This window comes from Trachemys scripta, chromosome 12, assembly GCF_013100865.1.
Source record: "Trachemys scripta elegans isolate TJP31775 chromosome 12, CAS_Tse_1.0, whole genome shotgun sequence".
Classification (NCBI taxonomy): domain Eukaryota; kingdom Metazoa; phylum Chordata; order Testudines; family Emydidae; genus Trachemys; species Trachemys scripta.
The window spans coordinates 9,903,503-9,916,701 of NC_048309.1; the positions used below are offsets into that span (position 1 = coordinate 9,903,503).

Below are 13,199 nucleotides of genomic sequence, written 5' to 3' on the forward strand. Positions count from 1 at the left end.
GGAGAAACATTCACTCTACCCCCATCCTGAAGTCTTCTTGGCTCTTCTTTTTACTTGTGTATAACACTTAGCAGTAGATCATTACCCTTCAATTATCACAACTTACATTTTCATCTGTTCCATTTAGAAGTCCATGGAACTTCTAGGTTGTCCAGTTTAATAAGTATATTCTGATCCTTCTCTATCCAGGAGAATGGGGAAGAGGGAACCTTTTCAGTGAGTAATTATTCTTTAGCTTGTTAATCTTTCAAGTTTTGTCTTGGCCAGTGCTAAACTACCATTAAAGATTACTTGCTAAATTCATCCCTCCTGAAGTCAGTGGAGCTACATCAGAGGTATTATTGCCCCTATGTTCTGTACATTAAACGTAAAATTCTAAGGCTAATATGTGCTTCCTTTTTTCAAAATACTGTAGCTAGTTCCTGGTACATACAACATGGTGCTGTGCAATTCGTTCTTTTCCATAGTTCTTGTCATTAGATTCTTCAGCTTTAATCAACATTATTTCTTCCAAAGGTACCAGTTAGTAAAAAACAAAATACAAAAGCTGATGAGAGAATAAAACAGACAACCAGACCAAAATGGCCTCGAAGAGCAGCATTAGCAAAAAAAAGTTATAAGGATTACTCAAATTCAGAGTCAGAGAGTGAACAGGAATCTTCACAGTGCTTACGTAGGAAAGAAAAATTCAGAGTACAGGTAAACAGTATTATTGATCTTCTGCAGCATCTTTATGAAACTAAGGCCCTAATTTTCAAGTGGCCACTGATTTTAGGTGCCTCAAATTTTGAGTGCCCAAGTTGGAGAACCTTGAGCTCATGGGCAGCAGGTATAATAGGCACTGCTGCTGACCTGCCGCCGGACACCTGGGCCGCAGTGGCCTCAGCCCTTCCCTAAGACCACCTCCACCACTCCACACACCACCACCACCAACAACACCCCAGGTCCTTGCTGCTCACTGCGTCCCTCCCCCTCTGGACGGGGCAGTGAGGAGGGACGTGGAGAGCCAGCAGACTAAGGAGGCTTGGCTGGGTGTTGGGGCCAGCAGCTTGGCAGGGAGCTAAGGAGCTGGCGCAAGGGGGACGGCGGCTCGGCCTGGCCCAACCGGCAGGGTGGACAGCGGCTCAGCCCGGCAGCCACTTGGAGGCCAGGGGGGACAGCAGCTTGGCCCGGCACTGGGGACGGCCTGACTTTGGCGGGGGGGATGGGGACGTCAGGGCTGGGGGGGCCAACAGCTTGGGTTGGCCTGGAGCTGGGGGAGGCTGGAGGCTTAGCCCAGCGCTCAGGGAAGCCAGCAGCCCGGTGCTGCAGGAGGCCGGCGGCTTGGCCCAGCACTGGGGCTGGCCTGACTCTGGCCGGGGGGCCATCAGGCATGGGGGGGCCGGTGGCTCAGCCTTGCATTTGGGCGGGTTGGGGAGGGCCGCAGCTGTGGCTCAGCCCAATGTAGTTGAGACGGGGCTCCTCCGGTCACAGGGGCACCTCACAGTCAGGACTTCTCCTTTTATGGGGTGGGCTTTGGCGTGCGGGGGGGCTAGCCTCTCCAAACCAGGGGTTCACCCACCGCCCATGCTTGAGCTTGATTTTCTGAAGCCCCTGTACTTTCCATTGACTTCAACTGAAATTGTTGGTGCTCAGACCCTCTGGAAATTACTCCCTATTTCTTTTTTCCCTACTCTAATCTACATTGATTTATACATACAGAATCTTCTGTACTCCAAAAACATATGTTTTAGTGTTATTTTTGATTTTCTTTTAAAAGCACCTAAGCTGCATAGGAGCCTAAAAGTCCCTAAGTAGGCTCTTTTAGATGACTTATACACTTTTTTGAAATTTGAAGTAGGGCTGTCGATTAATCGCAGTTAACTCAGGCAATTTAACTAAAAAAAAATTAGTCGCGATTAATCGCAGTTTTAATTGCACTGTTAAACAATAAAATACCAATTGAAATTTATTAAATATTTTTGATGTTTTTCTACATTTTCATATATATTGTATTCTGTGTTGTAATTGAAATCAAAGTGTATATTATTTTTTATTACAAATATTTGCTCTGTAAAAATGATAAAATAAATAGTATTTTTCAGTTCCCCTCATACAAGAACTGTAGTGCAATCTTCGTCTGAAAGTGCAAAGTACAAATGTAGATTTTTGTTGTTGTTACATAACTGCACTCAAAAACAAAACAATGTAAAACTTCAGCACCTACAAGTCCGTCCACTCAGTCCTACTTCTTGTTCAGCCAATCTCTGAGACAAACAAGTTTGTTTACATTTACAGGAGATAATGCTGCCCGCTTCTTATTTACAATGTCACCAGAAAGTGAGAACAGGCATTTGCATGGCACTTTTGTTGCCGGCATTACAAGGTATTTACATGCCATATATGCTAAACATTGGTATGCTCTTTCATGCTACAGCCACCATTCCGGAGGACATGCTTCCATGCTGATGACGCTCGTTAAAAAAAATAATGCGTTAATTAAATTTGTGACTGAACTCCTTGAGCGAGAATTGTATGTCCCCTGGTCTGTTTTACCCGCATTCTGCCATATATTTCATGTTATAGCAGTCTCGGATGGTGACCCAGCACACATTGTTCATTTTAAGAACACTTTCACTGCAGATTTGACAAAATTCAAAGAAGGTACCAATGTGAGATTTCTAAAGATAGCTACAGCACTCGACCCAAGGTTTAAGAATCTGAAGTGCCTTCCGAAATCTGACAGGGGCGAGGTGTGGAGCATGCTTTCAGAAGTCTTAAAAGAACAACATTCCGATGCCGAAACTCCAGAATCACCAAAAAAGAAAATCAATCTTCTGCTGTTGGCATCTGCTGCTTTGGATTGTTATCAAGCAGAACCCGTCATCGGCATTGATGCATGGTCTCTGGAATGGTGGTTGAAGCATGAAGAGACATATGAGTCTTTAGCGCATCTGGCATGTAAATATCTTGTGACACCGGCTACAACAGTGCCATGTGAACGCCTGTTCTCACTTTCAGGCGACCTTGTAAACATGAAGCGGGCAGCATTATCTCCTGCAAATGTAAACAAGCTTGTTTGTCTGAGCAATTGGCTAAACAAGAAGTAGGACTGAGTGGACTTGCAGGCTCTAAAATTTTACATTGTTTTATTTTAGAATGCAGGTTTTTTGTACATAATTCTACATTTGTAAGTTCAACTTTCACGATAAAGGGATTGCACTACAGTACTTGTATTAGATGAATTGAAAAATACTATTTCTTTTGTTTTTTTACAGAGCAAATATTTGTAATAAAAAATAAATATAATGTGATCACTGTACACTTTGTATTCTGTGTTATAATTGAAATCAATATATTTGACAATGTAGAAGACATCCAAAAATATTGAAATAAATCGTATTCTATGATTGTTTAACAGTACGATTAATCACAGTTAATTTTTTTAATCTCTTGACAGCCCTAAAAAGAAGCATACATTAATACATTTGTTGAATGCCTAAATCAGTTTGGGATCAATTAAGCAATGGCGTGTTTTAATAAAGTACTGACAAACTGAAAGAGATGTTTCGCTCTTTTTTTTTTAAATATAATTTTAATATTATATCAAGTAAAATTTATATACTGGATTAAACAATTTCTGCAACATGACAAATATGCTCAAATCCCAGTGAAGTCCATGGGAGTTGAAGACACCTAGGCACCTAGTGGGATTTTCAAACGCGCTTATCTGCATCTTTAGGCACCTAAATACCTTAGTACTAAAGGAAGAACTCGGCATCTCTCCGGATTAGATCATGTGTCTGACTGGACAAATAGATATATTGTACTGTATACTTATTTATATATACACATGTGTAATCTCTAGTGTGTTTAAATGTAATGCTTATGTAGATTTGTGTACCTCTAGCAAGAGCACAAAAATGGCCAAAACAAAGCTGTGAGTCAACACAAGGAACTACAGAACAATGTTTCTACAGAGCCAAAAAAGGGAATATCAAGAAATCAACAGCAAATATTTGCTAAATCAAAAGACCCTATAAAACAAAGAAAATTAGAAATGTCATCAGTAGCCTCACCTGAAAGCCCAGCATCTGTTGAGACGATGAGATGTGTGTATTATTTTGTATTTTAATTTTTAAAGTTGTCAGCTCCAGTTTTGGATATTAATTAATTAATGTCTCTCTGTAATATCAATTCATTTCAAATAATTGCTTTAAAAATATATGTACTATATTCTCTTTACGTCCATTTAATGTACAACATTATATGTTAAAATGCAGAAAATACATAGGTGTACTGTCATCATTGTTATAGATATTATGGTTGATATTTCATACTAGAGTGTAATAGAAATACAATGTATCAGTGAAAAGAACAGTTGGTAATTTCCTTTCTATTAAAATATAGTATAATGATGAGCAATGCTAAGTAAAAGCAATTTATGTCCTGTTGTGTAGACTTTAAGGACAAAGCACTTGCATGAAAGTAACTCAATTGTGATATGAAAATATATTTCTAAATATCCATCTGTGCCATATGAAAGGTATAGCATTTTATTACAAAATCCAAATATTATATGGTCATGGGCAAATACATGTTTTTTCTTTATATGGTCAACACTCGAAGTTCCAGTATGTATTTTACTTGACTGCTTATTCAGTTTCAAAGGCAGTTTTTAATATGAAGGTATACCTTATTAAAGGATAAGATTTTCATGGGGAAATCCCAGTCCATTCTGTTTGCAATTCTTTTTTTCTAACACTATGGACTGTATTTTCTAAAAAGTATTATAGTTCTTAGGTCAAATCTGGACCGTTGAGCACCCACAACTCCTGTTCAAGGTAACTGGAGTTGCAGGTTCTCAAAGACATTCAAGACAACCCCTTGAAAGCCAGCAACATGACTTTCTGGACATCCTTCCATGGAACTCTCAATGACATCAGTGGGAATTCTGTACACAGAGAAGACTTGTGATATGAGGTATAAAAGAAAAAGGTGTTAAGGCATAATATCCTCAATTAAGTGTTTATACTTAAAAGGTGCTGAAAAAGTACCAGAGGAAGCATTTACCCAGGAACAGGTTTCCTTGAAAAGATCATCATCATCATCATATCTTCAGGACTCAACACCAGAAAAGAGGGAGTCCTTACGCATTGTGAAAGGAATTTCAGCTAACAAGCTTTATACAACAAAAAAGAATAAGCAAAGTATACATCTAAAACAATCCCCTGAAAATGTCAAAAAGTTGGTATTTGGAAATGAAAGTTTATCACCAGTTTTAAGTCCACTTTCTTTGGTAAGAATTTAAAGTTACTCTTTACAATTATTTCAATGTCTGCATTATCTTAAGTAAAGTATACAGTATTCATTAATTAATCAGAACCGTTTCTTCATTTGGATGTTTTCAGGGGAACTGATTTAGTCTATTTATAGTAAATGAGAATTACTTCTGTTTAATAGGAATAGAATTAGTATGCCATTCTAACAAGAAAGCAGGCCTGTAGAAGGTGGTTACATTGTATTCAACCAGGTGCTTTTGTAAGTGCAAAATTCCATGCTCTTTTTCAGAACAGAAGTATCCAAAAAGAGATTTAAAAGATGGAACATTAAAGCCCAGATATGATAAATATAATTCATATTATTTTATATTTATGCAGTTCGAGTTTTTAACTTTAAGATTTGTTGTATTGTCTCTTTTTTTTACTTGGTGTCATGATTAGGACAGATGCATAATCAAGAAAATCAAGTAGTGAAATAGGCTGTTCTAATCAGGAATACTAGTGTAATAATCATGGGAGGAAATTTACAATAATACAAATAGTATTGCTAAGAGGTCCCAACCAAGATTGGGGCTGGCCCCCTTATTTTAGCTGCTTTATGTATACATAGTAAGAAGTAGTCCCTGCTTCAGAGAACTTGTCATCTAAATAGACAAGACCAAGGATGGGAGAAAAGAAATTATTCCCATTTTACAGATGAGGAACTGAGGCAGTGAGAAATTAAGTGAGTTGCTCAAGGTCGTACAGGAAGTCTGTGGCAGAGTTGGGACCTGCACTCAGAACTCCTGAGACCCAGGCCAGTGCCTGACCCACCAGACCATCCTTTCTTCTCCCTCACATCTCTGTTTATTCATTGGTCAGTAGAAACAAACACTGATTTCCCCAAGAGAAATAAAACTGAATATCTTCCACAATGTATTTATATACATTTGTATTAATCAGAGTTATCATTCAGTTGTACAAGTCCATTTCAGTAAAGAGGTGCCAATGAAAATATCTTTATCTCCAGCTGGGGACTGAATTTGAGGTTTTCCCTAACCCACAGACACATTCCAAATTGCTCAGTCTAGAGTCTCATGAGTGTGTGTTACACTCATGTGGGAGCATGACAACTCTATGTTTTCACTCATGGAGCTTTTGGAAGTCCTGTTTACTTGGCAGTAGGTTGGGCCCACTTAATCCATGAATACATTAAATTCCATGTGGATGTTTGATCAGTGGAGGCCAGGACAATCTTAAAATGCCTTCAAACTGCCTCCCACTCCTTGGCTGTCCTCCCATCCTCATGGCAGCAAAGCTGAGAGTTCCATGTTCCCATCAGTACCCCACTCTAGCCACTTTCTCCAAGTCCTGCTTTAGGGATTTCAGATCATGAAGGGAGAACACATTTAAATTAATAGACTATGGCATTAACTCAATCAGAGGATTCCTGCATGATTGAAGGGGTGAACTCTGTGGAAAGTGTGCTCTCTTGTGAAAGATTTCAGTTCCTGGAGTACACTGTCAGAAGGGTGGGGAGATGGGAATATCACAGAGTAGGCACTTTCTTCTTCTATGTCCCCATCTCAAGTCTGACTCTCTGATTTGGATCTCTGTCCTCTTCATTTGTAGACACTTAGGTTATGATCTGTCCCTTAATTAGAAAAGTAAAGACAACTAGCTCATCTTTATCTTACACTTTCATAGGATTATGAACATGTTTACAGTCATTTTTATTTTAATTATGCATCCTGGTATGTGCTGAGATATTTTTTAAACTTCTGTTTAGATTTCCTACAAACTGATAAAATCATCTTCTCCATATGGCTGGTGTAAATGTAGAGCAACAACTATACTTTTACATTTAGATGGTTAAGCCAGATAATTGCATCTGGAGTAGCAGAGTGTATTGCTGTGATGCCTGTTCTGGGTGACCAGTCACACACTGGAGAGTCTTTAATTTTCCATTTGTGCAACAAGTATCCGCATCTGCCATGGTTTGTGTGGATATGGTTTAGGGTTGTCCATGAGCTTCATGGGAGATTCTGCATCGGGTCTTTCATGTGGTGTTTGTGACTTCTTGTGAACTCCATTCGGCTTTCCATGCTTCATCAGGGTTGAAGTTGCATTGTTGAAGGTTAAATGTGTGGGTCCAAAAGGGCTTACATGACTTCAAGCAGCGGTGAGGGACATTGTTAAGGTTCTGGTGGAAGGAAGATGTTCATTTTCCATGATTCTCTGGAATTCCCAAAGGGTTGTGGCATCACAGCAAATGTGTGAGGGAGCAATGTGCAACAGCACTGGCAGCCAAGGTGTTGGGGTCGACTTGAGGGTTCCAGCGATGCATCACATTGCAGGGTTTAGTTGGACAGCAGCAAGTCAAGTATGGCTACTTCTGGTCCATACCGATGCACGGAGTACACAAGGGCTATAAAATTATACATTTGAATATCTATTTTCAATAACTTTATTATTTTCTTTTGTATAGCCTACTCTGACTCCAGTAACTATGGACAAAGCTGTCACGAGTGGAAAAGACACAGAGGTTACTGAACCTGAGGTGGAAATATGTGATATTAGTGAGGCAGTGAATGTTACGAATTACCTTTCAGACAAACTCTCCATTACCGCAGAACTGAAAGATCTTACTAAAAATATGCAAAATAAAGGAGAGGTATGATAGAGACCGTCTATCCCATTTGAAAAGCTGTAGCTTTGTATGTTTGTTTATTTTACAATTGGTGGCATTAGGGAAAAATATATGTATATTGCTTTACATTTTTAACATTATTTTCAAACGTTTTCTTGTAATCTTGCCTGCATATTTCAGTTTAGTATTAAAAACAGTGTTGTCTGGGATGTCATTGTTGGAAAATATCTTAATTTAGACTTTGCCTGTGTTATGACTGTAAGGAAATAATCTCTCATCCCAGCAATAGCACTGATCATTTGTATTTTAACAAAGAACACAAAACATATCTTTGCTTTTGCCTTGAATTTTTTTTAAATGGAAAAAAATTTCAAGAAGAAAATGACTTGTCACTTCTGCATGCAGAAACTTAAAAAATAAAATTAGGTAGTTAGGTAGGTACTTTTAGCCTTAGGCTATTAATATAAGTCCTGGAGAATTAATAATTATTAAAATTTTTGCCACTTTGACAAAACTGGCATGTGCAGACTGATTTGTTTGTAACTGTACCTTAGTATTTTGATATTTATATTTCTAGTTTTTAATAAACACGTAAATGTTCATTTATGATGAAGACTATCTAAATGGGTTCACAGTCCTGGAGGTTGTTAATATATCATTTTATTTTGTTTAGGAATCTGTACCTCCATCTCAATTATGCACTTCCAGTGGAAGCAGAGAACAGTCATGGTGTGAAGATCCCTGTGGCACCATACATGAATCCGGTATGTAAGTGTCTCTTATGCAAAAGCACTTTCTTTGGATATCTGTAAATAGTTAATGAAAAACTTGTCTTAGATACAAAAATATGGCCTGATTCTTCAAGCCCTACATGTGGAAATGGAACTCCTATAAACTTTTAGTATTTTTTACCAGTGTATTTGTCTTTTCATATATTCTCAGTTTATTCTGTTCCTAAAGTTAGTGTTAATCTTTGTTGTTATTGATAGGAAGCTATGTGAATGTTTTTCACTTAAGCTTTAGAAGCATCAATTGGGAGTCTGTTTAGGCACCCCCTGCCTATATAAACTGAGAATTTAACTCAAAAAAGCCTCTAGAGGTCTGCCTTCATGAAAATAATGGTAAGTGGAACTTTTTAGCACTCCCAGGATTGCTGGACTGGGTATGTGAAAAGACAAATTTACAGGTAAGAGACTAAATTGGCCCATTTGGAGAATGTGGTTGGGTAGAGGTGTGTGGTTATACCTATGGATCCACAATTCTGCCATGGAGGCTATTATATCCCTTGGAACCCCATTGCCACACTTAATTTAGGAGCCAGATTTAATGCTTTTTGTGAGAATAGTCCCTTCATCTTAAGTAAATTAAGAGGGTTTTTCTGCCCATTAGTCTGTCAGGAGTAAGTAATCTGCAGAAGCAATTCCCAGTGGAGAAAGGAAGCATACTTGTTTTAACAGATGTTCTCCAAGTATATTATGTCAGCAGACCCACACTAACTGTATCATCCATCCTTTTCTGCTTCATTGGAGTCCTTGCATGGTATATGGCCTAAAGACACTGAAGGTGATTGTGGCAACAGCCCCTTATATTGACATGCACGAAACATCCAGGGCTGTGCACAAGTCCTCTTGCAAATGCAACATTCATTGATTTCTCTATAGCTCTGAAATTAAATATGTTTGTCATACTTTAAAGGGCCTACAGTTCAAGTGAATCTCAAACGAATGTACCACAGTGATGCAGAAAGTGATTCTGATGAAGTGGAAATGAGGAAGGAAGAAGAAGAGAGAAAAACAAAGCTTCTCCCTAGAAAATTATTTAAAGCAGATGATGATACTGTGTATAAAGGTTAGCTGGAGCTATAGTCATACAATAAGTGTAAACCAGAAAACTGCTTAAAGTATTAATCATGAACAATAACATTACAATTCTAATTAAAACCCTTAGGATAGGGTGACCAGATGTCCCAATTTTATACGGACAGTCCTGATATTTGAGGCTTTTTCTTAAATAAGTGCCTATTACCCCCCTCCCCCACCCCCAGTCCTGATTTTTCACACTTGCTATCTGGTCACCCTACTTTAGGGCATCTTAATAAGCTCCATTTTTATTGCAGACATTTAAGAAAAGAGCATTACCTGCTCTTCTCTGAGACATTGATACAGAATGCTGTGGAAAATTTTCTTTCCTTAACTAATAACATAAATGTTCAAGAAACACAGCAGTCGACTTCTTATCATTCAGATGAATAAACAAAAAGAAGTTCGATCACTTATGGTCAATAAAGAGCTAATTGCATGTTTCACAAGAGATGCATCCCAGTATTCTCTCCAAATTGGAATCTGAATGTTTATATTTTGCCTACCTAAATTTGTAATACACCTCTACCCCGATATAACGCTGTCCTCGGGAGCCAAAAAATCTTACCGCGTTATAGGTGAAAATGCGTTATATCGAACTTGCTTTGATCCACCGGAGTGCGCAGCCCTGTTCCCCCCTCCCCGGAGCACTGCTTTACCATGTTAAATCCGAATTTGTGTTATATCAGGTCACGTTATATCGGGATAGAGGTGTAGTTTACCAGTTAGATAAGGTGTTGTCTGAGATCCTGTTTCAGTAAGAGGAAGAAGTGAACACATTCTCCATAGACTGTGTTATGTCTCTACCTATTAGGAAGTAAAGAGGCAAATAATTCTGAGTCACTGCAGGTATATCAGATAAACGAGTGCCGCCTACTCTATGTACTTCCCTCAACAAGTTCCTTGGCATGAGACTTGCTGGGGATAGGGAGAGGAGCACTAACTGGAAGGAAAAACAAGTAGTAGAAGATAAAAGGCTCCATCATGCTCAGTAGTACAACAGTGAAACTGGTGGCCTGGGACAGTAGGGCTGACCATGAGCTTCCCCTAGGGCTCCTAGAAGAGGAGGAGTTAACATTGAGAGAGAATACCTTGGGGTCAAGCCCATGGACATAAGATACTCTGGTAGACGACCACATTCCTAAGGGGTCTCACTCCCATCCCAAAGGACTGTAGAGACACGCAACTGAAGGTCCTGAATCTGGGAACTAGAGCTGGATGACACTCTAGATCCTTTGTCCCTCTTTTTCTGCTTGTTCTCCTTTCTTGCTTTTTCTTGTCTCTTCTTCTTTCTTCCTCCTTACCATCTTTCATCAGACTTGAAGAAGAAGATGCAAAATTAGGGGAATTAGCTGAAGCATGGATTCAATGCTTGCAATGAGAGTAGAGGCAAAGAAGACTTAGACTTGGGGAGGGCACTTTTAAACCTCCGCTGGCTCATAGAATTTGTTGTGTCCTTGCTTTCTGCTAGAGAAATCCATAATGCAGTGTGCAAGGACTCATTCCTTTTCCAGAAATGGGAAGAAGTGGGGTGCAACAAACGAAATAACTGGTAAGAAATCTTCTGTCATCACTTTCTTTACTAAATTGCCATATGTTAAATTGTTGTGTGGGATATAATAGTAGCTGCATTTCATTCAAGAAGTCGTTGCAATCTCTTTGATGGAAATAACAATGTCTGTTTTATGTTTGTAGTGGTGTATGTTTAAATTTTTAAAGCATTTTGAAATCCTTTATAGTAAGGATGGTATGCAAATTCAAGGTATGGTTGGGTCATATCCTGAAGAAGTCCTTATGCAGGCTATCTCCTTTCGACATAACATTTTACCTTTTGAGAGATCTACCCCTTTGGGTCCTAATTTTCAAATATTAAGTATGCAACGACATGCCAAATTTGTGTGTGCCATGTTTTTGGGCAGATTTTCAAAAGGTCTAATATTGGCCTGCTTTTTTTCATGCTCAACTTTTTAAAGTTTTGAATAATGTCATTTAGTATTTAGAGTGGTGTTGCCTCTGTAAATTGAAGAGGTGGGGGAGAGAGAGTATGTATGTAATACACGTGTACTTGATAAATCTTGAGATATTTTAGTGACTGGGTGGATAATGGGCTTTTCACCAAATTTCTAAATAGTATATTTAATAATTATAGATTTCAAAAGTCTGGTAAATGTCTCATGCAAAACATGTAACATGTTTAAAAAAAATTAGAAAGAAAAAGATCAAACGTACAAATGAAATCTGTTAAAGACAGAAAGTGGTTAATAAAATATATAGAAGGTCAGGAGTTTAGTATCTGAAATTAAACTGGATGCAACTGAAATTGATATGAGCCCTAGTCTTAAGATTTATAAACCCAGCCATCAGAACTGCAATAACTTATACTGTACAGATGATATATTAATATGTTCCTACTTTGCTAACTTTACATATGAACTTTTACAAATTTTCAGTGTCCGAGAGCATCTCTACTGTGTCTGTAAATGAATTGTCTCTTTTGGATGGAGAGGTCTGCGACCCTGGTTGTTCAAGTATAGGGATAGGTCAGAAGCTCCATAAGGAATTTACTAGGAAAATTCAGGTAAGGCATATATGTGTGTGTATAGAAAAAATATACTTTCTTTCTTTCTTTCATTCTCATATATGATACTCGTAACTGGAAACATCATTAAGAGAGCTACCTTATATATTATTGCATACAAGAATAAATATGAAAAGAATGTTAAGGTCGTTATGTCAAAGACTGAGAAGTTAGTAAATTCCAGAATTTCCAACCTTTGTCTGTGCAACCTTTATATGGCACCCTTTTTGCATATGCATTATGATACATTCTTTTAATTACATAATCATTCTTCAGGACCTCTTCCTCATTCAATGCACAGGATGGACACTGCTCAAGGAGGCAACTCTTCAATATTTCTTTTTATCCTTCGGTGGTGGCCCCATGTTACATTTACTACATACCATTCAAACCCTGCCCAGCATACAGAATTATTAATTTCTTCTGGATCTGTTTTTTTTGGCACTCATCACTGTTGCATCTGAGTGCTTCAGAAACATTCATGCATTTATCTTCACGATACACCTGGCTGAGGTAATATTGTTATCCCCAATATGCTGATGTGAGATTAATGGACAGTTGTCCATATAGACAACAACCTCATATATTTCAACAACCTTGTTTCACTGCCTGAGTTCTGTTCATCCTGTGCATTGAATGAAGCATGGGTCCTGTGGAAAAAATTATATGTGATCATGTAATAAAGACTATATCATAATATATATGCATAGGACAGACAAATTAAGGTTCATCAGGAAATCTCAATTCTGGCATGGCTTGACTTTGATAAAACAATGTTCAAGTTACATAGGGTTTTTTTTTCAATGTAATTTCCTAGCTTTTTAAAAACACAAAATGAAAAAACAAATTCCATTATGCAGAACTTTATTTAC

At 38.2% G+C, this 13,199-nt stretch overlaps 1 protein-coding gene across 1 annotated transcript in view; it reads left to right on the forward strand.

Annotated features, from left to right (window-relative positions):
* The window catches only part of SYCP2 (synaptonemal complex protein 2), a 77,590-nt gene that overhangs the window by 58,696 nt on the left and 5,695 nt on the right, over nucleotides 1-13,199 (forward strand). The window contains exons 32-39 of the mRNA XM_034786865.1: nucleotides 517-699; nucleotides 3,890-4,091; nucleotides 5,022-5,278; nucleotides 7,729-7,914; nucleotides 8,564-8,654; nucleotides 9,586-9,738; nucleotides 11,221-11,301; nucleotides 12,200-12,327. Of these exons, the coding sequence (XP_034642756.1) occupies nucleotides 517-699; nucleotides 3,890-4,091; nucleotides 5,022-5,278; nucleotides 7,729-7,914; nucleotides 8,564-8,654; nucleotides 9,586-9,738; nucleotides 11,221-11,301; nucleotides 12,200-12,327 (1,281 nt within the window). The remainder of the gene's footprint in view (nucleotides 1-516; nucleotides 700-3,889; nucleotides 4,092-5,021; nucleotides 5,279-7,728; nucleotides 7,915-8,563; nucleotides 8,655-9,585; nucleotides 9,739-11,220; nucleotides 11,302-12,199; nucleotides 12,328-13,199) is intronic.